The sequence below is a fragment of the Castor canadensis genome, chromosome 9 (assembly GCF_047511655.1).
Source record: "Castor canadensis chromosome 9, mCasCan1.hap1v2, whole genome shotgun sequence".
Lineage (NCBI taxonomy): Eukaryota > Metazoa > Chordata > Mammalia > Rodentia > Castoridae > Castor > Castor canadensis.
Window position 1 is genome coordinate 20106828 of NC_133394.1, and position 18172 is coordinate 20124999.

The window sequence follows — 18172 nt, forward strand, 5'->3', positions numbered from 1 at the left end:
GCCATCTTCCCCAACCCCCTCATTATTTGAAATCTATCATACTTGTTCCTGTTGATAGAAATTCAGGTTGGTAGAAATTCTAACCACGATGCAATAAACATCCCTGCTCATCCTTCAGTTGGCACATGTGTACACCAAAAGTGGGGAGGACAGGACAGACAGTGTTGGGTACAGGGGGACAAAATCAAACTACTATTAGTGGCCTTACTCAAAACCCCCCCCAAGACAATGCTATTCCAGCCCTCACACAATGAGAACTGGCCGAAACTGAGTCAGGAAGGGACTGGGTTTGCACAGAGTCTGGGGTCAAAGGGAGGACCCACTGAGGATGATCCCATGAGTTCGTGAAAGAAGGAGCCAAGTGTCATAGAAGCAGAGTTGGAAAAGCAGGGTGGGTGGTAGAATCCAATCAATCACCAGGAGTGGGTCACCAAGGAATTAGAAAATCAGAAGTGGACAAACTCAAAGTGGAAATCAGAGGAAGACCCAGAGGTCACAAAAGGAGGAATGGGTGGGGTGAGCAGACAGCAGGCTTGGGGGACTCTTCCCCAAATATTACAGTGAATCTTCCCATGGCTGGTGGGCTAACAGCAACTTTTAACACAATCCACACGGAGTCCCCTCACACACCTTTTGTGGATGCTAGCCTTTTCTAAGAAACACTTTCAAAGGCCCATAGAATGAAAAATAGGTCATACTAAGGGGAGGGCGGAGGGTAAAGGAGGTAAAGAAGGTGAACATGGTTGATGTATTTTCAATACAAGAATGAATGTAGAATATTTAAACCTGTTGAAATCACTATAAGAAGGGGACTAAGGTTGAAAGGAGAAAAATGGAGGGGATGAACCAATTTGGGATATAATACATATATACTTGGAAATGTCATAATGAAACTCCCTGTATATCTATCTTAAACAAAAATGTCTTTTTTTCAAAAACGAAGAATAGGGAGGTAAAACAAGTCCTGTCTGGAGGCTGTTACCAGTGTGTGTGGGGGCGGGATATACGGAAAGAGCGTAGGAGGGTAGATATGGTGGAAAAGAAAAAAAAAAATCTGGACTTGGGACCTGCTGCTGCCCTCTCTAGCAGTGGGATTTGAGAAGAGTCCTTTCCCTTCTAGAACTTACCATTTCCTAAAAGTCCCCAAAGTAGGCCTTCTGATCTGCCTTCCCATAGCATTAGTATGAAAGCACTTGCCAGGTGCTGGTATATTGGGTGTTTTGTTTGCCTCTTGCTCATTCTCTTTCCTGTATCTATACTTATCTGTTTCTCTGCTATCCCCCAGAAGGTCTATCTGCAGGGGACAACTTCCTCATTTGTGGCTTATCTTCTTATCTAAATTTGGACATCGTCCAGGGCATAAGCAGTGGGGCCAGGGTAAAACTGATGAAGCTGCTGAAAGAAGAGAAACAGAGTGGGAAAGAAAAGGAGCGATATTAGCTGCAAGAAAGAGAGAAAAGGAGCAATGTTAGCTGCAAAAGTGCAGGCTGGAAGACAAGGAAATCCTGAAGCCAGTGGTGAAGAGCAGAGGTCAGCCTTGACCTGCCATGAGGCCAGGAGGCTGGTGGTCTCACAGGCTGCAGGTGTAGCAGGAGCTCTTTTGAGGGGTCATAGTTACCCCAAGTGACCCCAACACAAATTCCCCTGAGAATTCTCTCTTTCACATTTCTTTCTGTCTGCTGGGATCATGCAGCAGTATTGAGAGGTAACAATAGCGGTCACGTGGTAATGAGGCTAAGCTACAACTCATCACTTGACTGTTAATCCTGAGATCAGCAGATCTAGGAAGACTACAGATAAGACAGTACACTTTATAGCAAAAGCCAGAAAGGACTGCAAAAGTTTTCACTATAAAGGAACCATAATGTTTGAAGAGATGAACGTGTAGCCTTAAGCATTATGCAATGTTTACATGTATACATTTCATTATATACATTTCATTGGACCACATGGATATGTGTTTCTGTGTTTTCATGTTAAAAATGAATTAAAATTTAAAAAGAAAAAAATAAATGAAATCAGAAGATAGTAAACTACAAGGTGTAAAGAGTCACTTACAAATGTTTGTTGATAGTACTCATGCAAACACATCTGGGACTCACAGTCCACACATCTGGTGGGGACATGGGAAGAGGGCAGAGCGAATCCTTCTAAGTGAATGAGAAACTGAGGTAGCCTCTGAGCAGCATCACTAAGTGGAGCTAACTTTGCTTTGGTGAAGCAAACGCTAACTTCTCTCTTTTAGAGGAGGAAGGAACAATGTGCAACCAAACTCTAGGGGTTTTGTTTGTTTTGGTTTTGTGCTAAGACCTAGGAATGTTTTTATGGTACTAGGGATGGAATCCAGGGTCCCATGCATGTTCTAAGACATCATCTACCACTGAGATATGCTCTAGTCCTTCTAGATTTTAAAATTAGAGGAAAAAGTATTTTATACTGGCTAATACAATATGAAATAAAATAATGATAATGAAATGTTAATAAACTCAGGATATCATGACATATGTTAGACCTTGGTCAGTTGTCTCTCTCTTGCATTTACTAACGATGTAACCTCTTGCACCTAAACTATCTAAACACTTTCATAATTCAGATAGTGAAATGAAACAAGACACATCGGGTATAAGCAGTTCTCTCTCCCACTCTGTGGAGCAACTGACTTTGTGTGAATTTCAGGATGCCCAGGAAACCAAACCCAAGAAGAAAGCTTCCTGTACATTCTCCCCACACCTCTGTACCTAGCAGAGCCTGACTAGTGTTTGATGGAGGAGATAAAGGCAACCAAGGAATCCTCCAGTGGTTCTGAGCCCCAGCTGCACTTTTTAATACTACCACATCCCAGGAGAATTACATTGCTCTCTGGGTTGCGACCCAGGCTCTCCAGGTGCCTCTAAGGTGCAACCAAGGTTGAGATTTCCACTCCAGACCCTCTCACTTCTGCCCTTGCCTTGGCCACCCCAACTCATTCTCTGCTCTTGTTCTCTGTGCTCCTTCTGGAAGAACTTGAAAAGAATGAGAGATCAGGGCTCTGGATCCCAACGGCTAGTCTGGCAGCAGAACACAATAGCTTTAAAATCATCATCAAAGCCCTGAGCCCCTGGGAGACTCTGGCCAGGAAGTACTGAGAGAGGACAGTGACAATCGCACCTCTGTGAGTGAGTCTGTGCTGGAGAGATGCACACTAGGGCTTCAAATCTGCATCTCCAAAATCGTGCTGATAAACCAAGTCCGTGGTCCTCAAACCTCAGAAACCACCTGGGATTGCCTTCCTAAAGCACAGAGGGCCAGGAGCTGCTTCCGGTTCCTGATGCCATTTCCTGACAAGTCACAGGGTTGTGGCGATACCACTGGTCTGGGGGGGTTGGTCATCCTGGGATAAGCTGTCCAGACAACCTCATGTTGTGCTGGAAGATCAGTCACACTTCTTGTTGTACTCAAAATTCCGACATTTACCATCCTTCCGTTACTAGCTATTTAAGGATATCTGGGGATGTGGCCTGGTTGACAATTTTGCTGTCACTGTTGTTTTGGTGCTGGGTGGGGGGAACCCAGGGTTTTGCTCATGTTATGCAGGCCTTCTACCGCTGAGCTACACCCCAGCCCCAATAGGACATTTTAGAGCTTCTCGGATAACTCTGTAAATATGTATACTGATGGAGAACTGTTAGAAATAAAGTTAGTGGTGATCCATTTTCAAGGCAAGACATTTAACCCTGGCCACTTGCTTGGGTATCAGCTTGTCAATGTTGGGTGAGGGCCAACTGATAAGGGAACTTAAACTGGGAGAAGTACATCAAGATAAAATGAGGAAATGGATAAAAACTGTACGTGCTAGAAAGCACATATCACAGGGAGACCTTCCCGCCACACACAAAAAAGTGGATACCACTTTAAGCCTCTTCTAGAATTTGGCCAATCCTAAAAGAGACAGATTTTAAAATAACCCAATAAAACATGTAGGCAGCAATACTCAGTCAAAAGAACAATGCAGGAGGTATCACAATACCTGACTTCAAACTATATTACAAAGCAATAATAATAAAAACAGCATGGTACTGGCACAAAAACAGACATGAAGACCAGTGGAACAGAATAGAGGATCCAGATATGAAGCCACACAACTATAAGCAACTTATCTTTGACAAAGGAGCTAAAAATATACGATGGAGAAATAGCAGCCTCTTCAACAAAAACTGCTGGGAAAACTGGTTAGCAGTCTGCAAAAAACTGAAACTAGATCCATGTATATCACCCTATACCAAGATTAACTCAAAATGGATCAAGGATCTTAATATCAGACCCCAAACTCTTAAGTTGATACAAGAAAGAGTAGGAAATACTCTGGAGTTAGTAGGTATAGGTAAGAACTTTCTCAATGAAACCCCAGCAGCACAGCAACTAAGAGATAGCATAGATAAGTGGGACTTCATAAAACTAAAAAGCTTCTGTTCATCAAAAGAAATGGTCTCTAAACTGAAGAGAACACCCACAGAGTGGGAGAAAATATTTGCCAACTATACATCAGACAAGGGACTGATAACCAGAATATACAGGGAACTTAAAAAACTAAATTCTCCCAAAACTAATGAACCAATAAAGAAATGGGCAGGTGAACTAAACAGAACTTTCTCAAAAGAAGAAATTCAAATGGCCAGAAAACACATGAAAAAATGCTCACCATCTCTAGCAATAAAGGAAATGCAAATTAAAACCACACTAAGATTCCACCTCACCCCTGTTAGAATAGCCATCATCAGCAACACCACCAACAACAGGTGTTGGCGAGGATGCGGGGAAAAAGGAACCCTCTTACACTGTTGGTGGGAATGTAGACTAGTACAACCACTCTGGAAAAAAATTTGGAGGCTACTTAAAAAGCTGGACATCGATCTACCATTTGATCCAGCAATACCACTCTTGGGGATATACCCAAAAGACTGTTACTCCAGAGGCACCTGCACATCCATGTTTATTGCGGCACTATTCACAATAGCCAAGTTATGGAAACAGCCAAGATGCCCCAGCACTGATGAATGGATTAAGAAAATGTGGTATCTATACACAATGGAATTTTATGCAGCCATGAAGAAGAATGAAATGTTATCATTCGCTGGTAAATGGATGGAATTGGAGCACATCATTCTGAGTGAGGTTAGCCTGGCTCAAAAGACCAAAAATCGTATGTTCTCCCTCATATGTGGACATTAGATCAAGGGCAAACACAACAAGGGGATTGGACTTTGAGCACATGATAAAAGCCAGAGCACACAAGGGAGGAGTGAGGATAGGTAAGACTCCCAAAAAACTAGATAGCATTTGTTGTCCTTAAGGCAGAGAAACTAAAGCAGATACCTTAAAAGCAACTGAGGCCAATAGGAAAAGGGGACCAGGAACTAGAGAAAAGGTTAGATGAAAAAGAATTAACCTAGAAGGTAACACCCACGCACAGGAAATCAATGTGAGTCAATGCCCTGTATAGCTATCCTTATCTCAACCAGCAAAACCCCTTGTTCCTTCCTATTATTGCTTATACTCTCTCTACAACAAAATTAGAAATAAGGGCAAAATAGTTTCTGCTGGGTATTGAGGGGGTAGCGGGAGGGGGTGGAGTGGGTGGTAAGGAGGGGGTGGGGGCAGGGGGGAGAAATGAACCAAGCCTTGTATGCACATATGAATAATAAAAGAAAAATGAAAAAAAAAAAAAAACACGTAGGCAGAGTAGGGAAGAAGGTACCTCCTGTAGTACTCAGCCAATGAGGAGCCGGGGGAGGGACTTACACACTAGAGTGTGTAATGATCCTTATAATCACTTCCCTGGTGTCCCTGCTCGCCAGGCACCTGATCTTGCAAGATCACCATTGAAGTCTTGCTTCCACTGTGCTCCCCGTGTCCATTCTTTTGAGTTTGGACAGGTGAGCATATTTCTCACAAGAATGAAATCATAACTGAGTGGACATTATTTTTGTTTGTCATTATTCATGATAACTGTCCTCATTAGTTTTTTTTTATTACTGTTCAATTTTTCATTTAGTTAAGTTTTTTGGCTGTACTGGGGTTTGAACTCAGGGCCTTAAGCTTGCTAGGCAATCACTCTACTACTTAAGCCATGCCTTGACCCCTTTTTGCTTTTTTTAGATCATTTTTCAGATAGCCTAATTTTTCAGAGTCTCACATTTTTTCCCAGGCAGGTGTCAGATTGTGATCCCGCTACCTAGACCTCTGGAGTAGCTGGATTGCACAAATAATCCAGCATGCCTAGCTTATTTGTTGAGATACTCATCTCTAACTTTTGCCTGATCCAGCCTTGGACCATCCTCCTATCTTTACCACCTAAGTAGCTGGAATTACAAGTGTGAGTCACCAGGCTTGGCCTCTTATTAGTTTTAAATGTGTTTAGAAAACCTCTGGAAACAGAAAGAAACCTCTGGAACAAAGTAAATAGGTGTATACACTATGAAGTAGTCAATCTCTTCAGCTGATCTATTTTTGAAAATCAATTGTTGGATTGAGGATATAGCTCAGTGGCAGGGCATTTGCCTCACATGTGCAAGGCCCTGGCTTTGATTCCAGGAAATGGGGAAAGAAAATCGTTCAGCATTTTGGAACCTGACTGTAGCGTGGCCAGAGACAAAACTGGAACAAATGGGAGCCAATGGCCTCAGGAGACTCACCAGGCACCAGCCTCTCTGTGGAAGGATGGCTGCTTTGAATATATAGAGATGCCAATGCCAAGGAAAAGAATGACGCCAATGGGACACCATTGCTCACAGATCCCAGGTGGCACCCGGAAGAGCTCTGCCCTTTTTCCAGTTCACTTGGTTTCAAAACAACACCGTGCCCTTCTAAGTCATCACCTGAAGCACATTACGGAATGACGTCTGTCTCTGCTGTTTTGTCCTCGGTCCCCAGCACGTGGAGCCCTGCCTATGTTGTAGCCCTTCACTAAACAGCTCTGCATGGAGTGAATGACTGAAGGAAGTGTCAGATAGTCCAGATGGGCTGTGGCTCAGTGGTAGAGCACTTGCCTCGAATGCTGGGTTCCATCCCCAGCACCACAAAAAAATAAATAAGAAGAGGGGTGCAGGTGGGTCTCAGGTAACATTGCTAGTTAGTCACACCTCTCACCTACTTTCTGATTTCTGCCCCCTCACTAACAACTCCCTTCCAGGAAACATCCAGTGTGTCCCTAGTCATTAAGAAGTATAGAGACCTACACAGCTTTTTTCTCAAAGGCTCTCTGAATTAAACAATCAAGATCTTCAGAATGAGAGGAATTGCTTACTGCTAAGTTAAGAGTCATGCTTTGAGTTCTTTAGTGGCATTTTACATGCCTGCTCACACCTAGAGATCAGGTGACTTGGGCCCCCAGGGAGCTGGTCTACTGAGGTAAAGCCATTGCTGTTTTCACTGGAAGTTCTGTGCGTCTATGTATTTGACCATTTTTGTTGAGTGAAAATGGTCACGTCATATGTTTGTCCTGACATATGTCCTTGAAGACAAAATGGTCAGATGTAAGAGGAAAGCACTGAAGGTCAAGGGCAGAGGCCAAGCGTGGAGAGGTGATTTAAGTAAACAGTGCCTGTGTTTTGGAAGCCTTTCTCTTTAGCCATCAGAAACTAGAAGTGACAGTGGCTTATGTGGAAATGGCATTCCTTTTTGCTATTTGGAGGAGGGCTGTGTGGAACGGCACTTACCGTGCAACAGTGGGTTCTGGGGATTCAATCTGCCGCTTTGTTGTATATTTTACTTCCCTGTGTTGGGAAGTACACAAGCAAGTTGCTGTCAGATTACAATGTGTTCTATCACAAGGGACACCCGAAATGTTCTGATGGCTTTTTTGTTTTAAAACATTTTGCAGTGTATTTCTTTTGCGAATGCTGGCTCATACTTAATCAGATTTTCCCAGATCCTAAGGCTGCCTCTTGTTTGAAGTTACTCACTTGGGGAAACCTGCATTTTTAGCTAGCTGACCACCTTGTTTGTGCACAGGAATCACATTGTACCCTGTAGTATTGGCAAGCTTAAAAACAATGTATTTTTATGGGACAAAATACATATATATTTTTTAAACCTCAAAAGGATTCTTCCTACCATCAGTGGAATAATAAGACCTGACGGTTTTTCGAAGTATGTGTGTGTAGGGGGAAGGGATTGTTAAAATGATGGTTATCACTACTAAACTGATTACTTTCCTGTCTTTCTATATTTCTAGCACTCTTTAGAATAGTCAATTTCAAAATGACAATTGCTATAGGTTGGATCTGGAATGTTCCCCAAAGGTCCATGTGTTAAATAAAGGCTTGGTCCCTAGACTGTGGCACTGTTGGAAGTGGTGGAGCTTTAAGAAGCAGTCCTAGTGAGAGGTCTTCCAGTCATTTGGAACATGCTTTTGAAGGGGACTGTGGAACCTTGGTCTCTTCCCATCTCAAAGCCATGAGATGAGCACTTTTCTCTGCCCCACCGCAAGCCTGGAGTCAACCAACCATGGAATGACTGAAACCTCTAAAACTGTGAGCCAAAATAAACCTTTCTCTTTAAAGCTAACTATCTCAAATAGTTTTCCAATGATGGAGAGCTGACTAACACAGCAATATGAAAGAGTAGCTTGAGCCAGGTGCTGATGGCTCACGCCTGTAATCCTAGCTACTCAAGACAAGGCAGAGATCAGGAGGATCGTGGTTCAAAGCCAGCCTGGGCAAGTAGTTTACAAGACCCTATCTTGAAAAAACCCAACACAAAACAGGGCTGGTGGAGTGGCTCAAGTGGTAGAGCACCTGCTTAGCAAGTGTGAGGCCCTGAGTTCAAACTCCAGTATAGCCAAAAAAAGAAAAAGTAACTTGAAAATATGGCTCCTAGCCACGGTCTTTCCTGCAGATACTTCCCCTCTGCTAGGCTTGCTCTGCCAGCCTCACTCTGAGGGAGACACTGCCTGACCCATTCTATAAACAAGGGGACACTTCCATGGGGCTCATAGGCCTATATCCTGGCATCACACTCCCAAAGTCAGCACTGTCAGAAAGAACATGTATAAGACAGAGACAAACAAAAAGTAAATGGTAGGTGTGTGTTTTTGATAAATGAAAGAACAGGAGGCAGGAAAAAATAAGGCTCACTATCCCTGTGCCCTGCACCCCACCATGACCCCAAGAGAGGATGCTGCAAACCTGTAACTCAAGGTGCCTCTTGCCAGCCTAGGTGAGAGAGAACAAAGGACATGAGCTTGTGTATGGTTTGAAGTTTTCTTACAAAAGACTCAAGACAAAAACAAGTTGCTAAGGTCTTTGGGGTAGTGCATTGGGGAACACAGTGGTGGGCTGGATTTTCTTCGATCAGCAAAGACCTTTCAGGTCCCTTAGGCTAGCTGGCTTCTGATCCTGCTTAACCTTTAAAGAGAATCAATCCTGCCCTTTGGCCCTGGACCATCAAAGAGGCTCAAACACTGAAGTTTACCATTGCTGCTTAAGTACTGACCTTGTGCTGGTCTCTCTCTCTGTCAGCCTCTCCCCTGCAACTATGAACGCCATCTTATTTATTTATTTATTTATTGGTGGTATTGAGGTCTGAACTCAGGGCCTTGCACTTGCTAAGCAAGCATTCTACTACTTGGGCTGCACCCCCATCCATGAACACACAATCAGATAAGTCTTTTGCTGATTCAGTTTTGCATGCGATTCACTATATTAATATATTCTTTAAAGTTGATCCATTCTTGAGTTCCTGGTTTTATTGGACTTAATCATCAGGGTCTTTTGGGTTTTTTTCTTTTTCAGTGATAGTTTCTTGCTATTTGAATGGTTGATTTGGTAATCGGTCTAAATATTCCAATTTACATGTAGCTGGCTACAGAAGCAATATGTCTATGATCTTACTAATGAACCAGTAAAGAGCTGATCTTTGCTTGATGAATAAAAAAATCATAATCCTAATAAAGTTACTATATGAAATACAAGACGTCCTGTTCAATTTTAGTATTAGATAAACAACAAATAGGTTTTTTTTAGCGTGTGATATTCGTGTGTCCTATATTTATAAAATTGCATGGGAAATACTTAGTTAAAAAAATGATAGTTTACTGAAATGCACATTTAATGGTTGTCTTATGTTTCTGTTTGCAAAATCTGGCAATCTTAACCATAAGTAAAAAAGAAAAAACAAGCATAAATGTTAGAGAAGAATAAAGTAATTTTTAAATGAATGAACTTAGAGCTGTCAGGGACCATCCTGTTTCTGAACATCACAGTGGGACAGGGAAGCAGTAAACAAGAAAGGTGGCTTTAATTCATATCAAACAGAACAATTCCAGAAACATACTAGACTAACTGGTTTTACTTTAAGGAAAGGAAAATAAAACAAGGACAGCACCAGGATGTACCCTAGTAGGTGGCTCTTTTTTTCATTCACCTTCTTTAATTCCTCAGGAAATTTTCTGTGTCACCCTCACCAACTGACATGAATTTCCCCATTAGTTTTATGTTATTTAAAGTTCACTTCTTTTTCAGGTTTTCAAATCAGTTCTTCCTGGCTTGAAATTTAGGAAGACTATATTTCCTTTCAAAAGTCTCCCCACAGTGCTCCTATCTACCTGTCCTTCCTACAGACTGCCATGCTGTTGAGTGTATATTTTCCTGCATCTGAACTTTCACCCTTATGTTGAGGAGATGGGGGGGGGGGGGCGTGTAAGAGCACACTCCCTCTGCAGCTACACAGTGTTTTCCACGGGAAGGTAGAGGGGAAAATAATTGTTTGTATTGAACAGACAGAAGCGAACTGTTTTTAATTCATGCATTACAAGACTTAAGATAGCTAGCTAACATTTTGGAATAAAATTATAAAACTGGGTTAACAAAAATCACATTTAGGGCTGGAGGTGTGGTTCAAGTGGTAGAGGCCTGCCTAGCAAACTCAAGACCCTGAATTTAAACCCCAGTACTGCAAAAAAGGAAAAGAAAATAAAAATCACATTCATCCAGGTATAATTTGATTTCATTATTTAAATCATTATTATCTTTTTTTTTGAGACAGAGTCTCACTGTGTAGCTTATGCTGACCTCAAACTCACAATCCTCCTGCCTCAGCCTCCTAAGTGTTGACATTACAGGTATGCATCAGCATGCCCTGCTATAATCTTGTCTTGACTATAAGTTAATCTTAGAGTATAAGATAAATTTCACGTCAGTTATTCATTCAGCCACTCAGTCACCACACTTGTCTTGTGTGCCTATTAAAATAGCATCAGGCACTATTTTAAATCCTGATCTATAAAGGTGAATGAAACCAGGCCAGGTGCTTCCTCCCAGGGAAATAACCAAGTCAGACAATAGTATGCAAATCAATACTTACAATACAGACTAACAGAAGCCATAATGTGTATGTGTACAGACCACCTTGAGGGTCTGGGAGAAGAAGGAATCCATTGTATCTGGGGTTGAGGGATTCAGGAAACCTTCACAGAGGAGTGGACCACTGAACTGAATCTCAGGAGTTCATCAGGCAAAGATGGCAGGCAAAGGCATCGCAGTTGATGGCCCAGCATATAGAAAGGCTCCATGACCCCACAAAGTCATTGCATCACAGGGCATATGGTGGAATGTGGCAAGGGTTAAGGGAGAAAGAACTCAGGACCAGCTTATAAGAGGCTTTGTAATGATGCCAAGGGGTTTGGAATCCATTCCAAGGAAATGGAAAGCCAATGACAGGATAAGTGCAGGAGGGAAATGATTATGTTCTTGTTGCAGAACCATCACTGTGGAGGTTGCATGAACATGGATGGAGGTGAGACTGGAGGCAAGAAGAAGCTGATGGAATAGCTTATGTAAGAGTTAGTGAGGGTACAAACTAGCAGAAAGGATAGAATGAGCTATATTTTGGGCATGCTGAGCTTAGAGTCCCTGTAATATATCTAGGGAGAACCAATGATGAAAATACAGGTCCGGGTGGAGAGATGTGACTAGGGGTGATTGTTTGGGAATAATCAGTGGGATGAAGGCTGTGACAATGGGTATCATGGCCCAAGAATGGTGTACAGAGTAAGAAAAGCAAAGACAAACACTGATATGAAATGAGCAGATGCATAACCCAGAACTGGGAAGGAGCAATCTGAGTCACATTAGGCGAGCTAGAAGAAAATGACCTCCTAAGACCCAAGGAAGGGGAGACTTTCAATAATTGGTTCATTCTGGTAAAGACTACAGAGAAAACTGTAAAAGAAGGACAGAAATGGGTCCTTTGGGATTGGCCATTAGAAGCATGCATGACTGAAGGAGCACTGTGAGTTCTCAGCCTGGCTCAGGAGCCAAATAGCAGTGAGTTGGAAAAATGGAAAGGGAGATAATGAGGATGTGTTGACTGCTTTCAAAGAGATTGGGAGACACAGAAAGGAAATGTGAAGAAACGCTGCAGAGGACTTAGAAGAGCTAAGAGAAGGCTATTGTTAAAGAATATTGTTATTTTTCATTAAGAATGTATTCCTACCAATAAGAATAGAGAATAATCTAACAAATAGCAGGGTACCCACCACTTAAGTGTCTTAAAATTTTGCATATTGGGTAGAGTGAGAGCTAGCAAACTTTTTCTTTTTTGGCAGTACTAGGATGTACTAGGATTTGAACTGAGGGCTCCATGCTTACTAGGAAAGAACTCTACCACTTGAGCCATACCCCCAGTCCTTTTTGCTTTTATTTTTCAGATAAGGTCTTACCACTTTTTGCCAGCCTGCCTCAGACCAACATCTTCCTACTTCTGCCTTCTGAGTAGCTGAAGTGCTACACCACACCCAGCCAAGCTTTTTCTTAAAGGGTCAGAAAGTAAACATGCAAGACTTTGTAGGCCAAGAGGCAAAATATGGGTTATTATGAAAGTACAGATTTATATAACCATTAAAATTTAACTATTTGCAAATGTAAAGACCATTTCTAGCTCCAGGGCCAAAGTGGGGAGGGGGGGGAAGCTGGCTGGGTTTGGCCCCTTAGTCTGTTTGCTAGGCGCTGGCTCCCATGGTTTCTTCTGAAAGGAACAATTATTATAGACACCATTGTTGTTTAGATCTGACATACCTCCCCAAGGCCCATATGTTGAAGGTTTGGTTGTCATCCTATGGTGCTATTAGCAGGTAATGAATCTTAAGCATATGGGGAAGGAAGTTAGGTCAATGTCTTTCAAGGGTATGCCCTTGAAGGGACTATTGGGACCCTGGTCCCCTCTCTCCCTCTCTTTGCTTCCCAGAAGCCATGAGGTTAACAGTGTCTTCCTCCATGTCCTCGCCATTGTGTGCTGCCTTGCCACAGGCCCAAAGGCAACTGGGTCAAGTGACCTGGACTAAAACCTCTGAGACCACATTGCCTAAATAAACCTTTCCTCCTTACAACTTGATTTTCTCAGGTATTTTGTCACAGAAACAGAAAGCTAAGGCAGATATAGTTGAAGCCCTCATCATATCTTTCATATATGATCATCATATCTTTCTCTCCTTCACTCCACAAAGGCAATTACTGTCTTAAAGTTATTGTGTATCATTCCCACACTTTCAATATGCCTGCGTTCCTGAGCAATACATAGCATAGTTTTGGGTGTCTTTAAAACTTTAAATAAAGATAATGACTCTGTGCATGATAATTGTTTTAGTTTTTGTTTTGTTTTGATTTTTTGTTCTTGTTTTTTTGGTTTAAGATGAGAGCCTGGCTGTGTTACCCAGGCTGGTTTCAAACTCTTGGGCTCAAGTGAGCCTCTTGCTTCAGCCTCCAGCTCATGCATAATAATCTTCAAATGGCTTTTTTGTAAATTTATCTTTTTCTTTTTTTTGCAATACTGGGATTTGAACTCAGGGCCTCATGCTTGCTAGGCAGGCACTGTACCAGTTAAGTCATTCTGCCAACCCAAGAGTGACTCATCTTGATACTCGTGGCTCTAGTTTATTAATTTTATCTGTAATGCACTATCTCGTTCCATGACTACACAAAGATTTTCTTGTGTTAATGAGCATTAAGACTGCTTTCTCTTTTTTTCATTTTCAAACCATGCTACCATCGACATTCTCAGCACTGTCCATCTGCTGCACATTTGTGAGTGCACAAGGAGTAAACTGTTAGGAGTATAGAGTAAGAACACTTTCAGCTCACCAAACATTTCCAACTTACTCTCCATGGTGGTAGTATAGAAAAACTTCCCTTTCCAGTCACCTGATATACTTGGGAACCTGAAAATTCTCCTGATGTACAACACTTAGAAATGCTGGATGAAACAGAAGAAGTGACCTTTTAAATCTACACAGAAATCTCAGAACAAAAGGAAATCTTTGCAACCAGAAAATGTACAAACAAACAAACAAAAAAAAGTTGCAGGGGAACTGATGAAAATCCAAAGTCATATAGGCTGGTGGTGCTTCCTAAAACAAAGATCCGAATTGCAAAGGATATAAGAGTCTATTGAGTACTTTTAGAGGGCCCTTTTATTCATCCATTGGGTCAAAGGTTAAAGCCAAAACAAAAAGCAAAACATGCAGCAATAAGGTGAGGTCATCCCTACACCTGTGGACCCTGGACCCTCCTCTGAGAGTGCTTGGTCTACTGGCATCTTCTTTCTCACTGGCAGTCACTTAAGTCCAAACCTTTTGCCCCTTCCTGTTGCTGGCTGCTGGCTTGTACCTTTCCTGAGGTTTTGGAGCCCTTGGTTGGGGTTAAGTCTGATGTCCCAGCATGAGCTCTCTTTAAGCCCAGCACACCCGTCTCTTCTTCTTCCCAGCCCTAGTTTGTAGTGGCAAGATGGAGGTTGTACTAGAAAAGTATTGGAGATTGGCGCTCTCTACAGTAACTTGGCAATAGAGCTGGAGTATTTGAGATTAAACTGAACAGAGTGAGCCACTTCCACAAGACTGTCATCAGTCTTGGGACTCATGGGAATCAACAGATACAAGAAACACAAGCTTAGGTCTACACAAGCGTCAGATGAAAGTTATCAAGTGAATAATGCTAGGCTTAATGTAGACATAAAAGAAGAACTGGCTTGATAACCAAGCTGCAAAACAAATACCCAAGTCACTATGGAAATTAGAAAGGACAGACTTTCTAGAAATGCAAACCCTGATGACTAAATCAAAAGCCAGTGGGTGGGTTCAGTGGCAGGATTGCTCTCATCCTCCCTACACCAACCCGCACAGTTCCTGTGTTTGCACATGTCTGCCAATGTCTGAGGGTGGTGCAGCCTGTACCCAGGTCAGCAGATTGCAGCTTCATTGTGTTTTTCACAAAACTGAGCTTACCCCAGCCAACACCTTCCCTCTTCTGGTTTCCTGGGATTTAGAATTATAGTTACAGAAGAACCTTAAAACTCATCCCATCTCTGTTTGGAGGTTTTGTTCTTGTTTTGGGGGGCGTTTTTTGTTGTCGTTTCTTTTATTTTATTATTATTTTGTCATGTGTGTCATGTGTCCCTAAGGGTGCTGAGGCCATTGGCTCTGCCACAATGGCTCTGCCTGACATAAACCATTCTTCCTCTCCCTGGTTCCCACACCCAGGAGCCTGTCACCCAGTGGCTTGGGCATTCTGCTCTTCCTGCTTCTGGTCTTGTCTGTGCTAATCCCCAGATCCTCCTATTGCTCACTCTCCACCTATTTCAGCACCTCCTTTCCCCACGGCAGCTGAGTCTTAACCCAACTGTCACCCTCCCTTTTCCTGTCAGCCACTCTAGGCCCAATGCAAACAGATGCAGCTCTGTGTTTAACACGCTGTGACCAGAAGGCTCAGCTAAGAATTATGATACACCTATAGCAAGGGAGGTACCACAACCACAGTTCTCCAAACCCGAAACTGTACCCAGAGCCCAGCAGAGCCTTAAAACCCCAAGAGATTAAGTGTGGTGTGTGGACAGAGCATGGACTCCTGAGGGAAAATCTTACCCACACCCACTACTCATCTGTGGGACCTCGGGCAAATCCAAGTGCTTCCCTTTTCTCATATGCAAAACAGAGCTAGTATCCACCTACAAGGTTGTTCTGAGAATTCAATGAGTAGTATAAGTAATGTTTAGAACAGTCACGGCATATAATGAGCACTATAGATGTTGGCTATCCTCATTATTAATACTTGAACTTGAGACTGTCCCAGGAAGTAGCCAGTGAAAGTCAAATTCACTGGAAGGAGATATAAGGTGTCAGAAAGTGTGACTTCAATTATTAATTAATTTTAAAACTACCCCTTAATTTGGAGTAGCCATTCCCTTGATGAATGCCAAAGTAATAATCGTGTATTAAGCAACTTCTTGCAAGTGGGCATTTTTGCATCTTTCCTGCACTAGGAATCCAGGCAGGGCTAGATAAGGCAGTGGCTTGCACAGACAAACCTCGCCTGCCATTGAAATACTCCTGGTGCTCCACCACTACCTTTCTCGGAGAGCCTCAAGACCAGTCTCATCTCCATGCTAAGGAAGATGCTAGTATTTGATAGCAATTGTTGAGATCCTAATTTATGCAGAGCTCTTACAGGGCTCCAGGAAGTACCCTGCAAGGGCTCACTGCACCTCACAGCTCCAAAACACTATGCACAAACAACACATTGTCCCCCGAACTCATTTCCAACACTAATCTCAGTTCCCACCAGTCATCCTTCACTTTCTGCTTTCCACCTCAGACTCATGGGGACCCCACAGGGGGAGACCCTGATGGGCTCCAGCAGGTGAAGTGCTGACTGCTAACCTCCAGGAAGTTGCCATGTCTGTGGTCAGTGCCTGGTGTCTCCTGTGCTATTTAAGGAACTGTAGCTGGAGAACTTTCTTTCTGCTTCAAGTTCTGCCCTATCCTGGGAAGCAGGTAGTATCCATTGACAGAAACCATGGGCAGCAGGTTTATTTACCAAGGGCAAGTTAACAAAACCTTAAGAGGCAATTGGGGGTAATTCTGCTTGTTGTAGCAACTGTAAAGACAATAAGTCATTCCCTGCTTTTAGCCTAAAATAGAGATTTAATATTTTGCCTTTTCCAATACCTTTAATTGGCTACACTCCTATTAGTTTTTCAAAAAAAACAAAACAAAAAAACAAGCCTTCACTAGCAACAACCGATGCACGGAAAATATCCTCAAAAGTAACAAGATCAAAGAAAAGCAGATGAAAGAACTTTCTGGAGTTAATAGAGTGGATGCCTGGTAACTCCTCCAATAATTTCCTGTTTACATTTTTTTTTTTCGACTTATCCTTTTTCTTCAGTCTGCTTTCCAGCGGTGGATTTCCATACCCCAATTTTTCCAAGAATTTTTGGAACCAGCAGACTTCTCAGCCCACCCTATTAAGCAAATTCATTATTTCTCTGTTGCAGTCAATGGGAACGTTCTTTTCCATGAACTGCCAAAAAAGTTTATGACTTTCTTAATATGCCAGTTAAAACTGGTAAATTACAGGGGATCCACACATCTTAGAAGGCAAAGATTCCAGGAGGTTTGGTTGCAGGGCGACAGCTGGAGCGAGAGCAAAGTCCACCCTCCACCCAGCTCCCCCCCAAAAAGCCACTTTTAATTTTCTCCACTTCTTTCACAGGAAGGATTAGACTTTGTGGGCGTGACCCGCCGGGGCAGAGGCCTGGGGTCTTCCTTCCCAGCTGGAGGTCGCTTACCCTGGCCTGCGAGAAGCAGCGCGGGTCCCAGGGCGGAGAGGAGGGCGGCGCGCGGAGCGGTCATGTCAGCCAGCTACCTCTGCGCTCGCTCGGGATGCTGCGCTGCCTCCGGCCTCCCTCTCACGCACATTTCCTGTTTCCTGCTTGTTTGGGTCGGTGCTCACTTGAAGGAGAGGTGTTTGCCTGGTTTTTAGGAAGTGATGTAACTCTGCAGGAGCCTGTCCGACCAGCAAGGATTGCAACAGAGAAGTTGCTCGCCCAGCACTGACTGATGCAGTTAGCACGCCTCCCCAAGCCCTTTGGAGTCACAGTCTCTGTCATCCAAAATTGCCTCTCTCCTTCCCCTCCCTTGTGTCGGGAGATCATCGGGTCCCGGGCTCAGATGTCACTCGAGATATAGGGCCGGGGGTCCTGGACCATGTGCGTTCTGGCTTTGTGATTTTGCGCATCCCCCAGGTGAGTGTCCGGACCTGGGGCGGCTCTGTCCAGGGGACCTCGGCGCGGATGGAAGTGTGCGAAAGCACTGCTGGTCAGGGCAGTAGCCACCAGCCACATTGGCCACCGTTCACTTGAACCC

General features: G+C 43.2%; 1 protein-coding gene across 2 annotated transcripts in view; it reads right to left on the minus strand.

Moving 5' to 3' along the window:
* The window catches only part of Tmem154 (transmembrane protein 154), a 44831-nt gene extending 27010 nt beyond the window's left edge, over positions 1-17821 (minus strand). Inside the window, exon 1 of one of the 2 annotated variants that reach the window (XM_074041291.1) lies at positions 17596-17821. In XM_074041291.1, the coding sequence (XP_073897392.1) occupies positions 17596-17659 (64 nt within the window). In that variant the 5' untranslated portion in view covers positions 17660-17821. The remainder of the gene's footprint in view (positions 1-17595) is intronic. The other variant, XM_020185824.2, reaches the window with a different exon arrangement.
* Between the last annotated feature and the right edge of the window lie 351 nt (positions 17822-18172).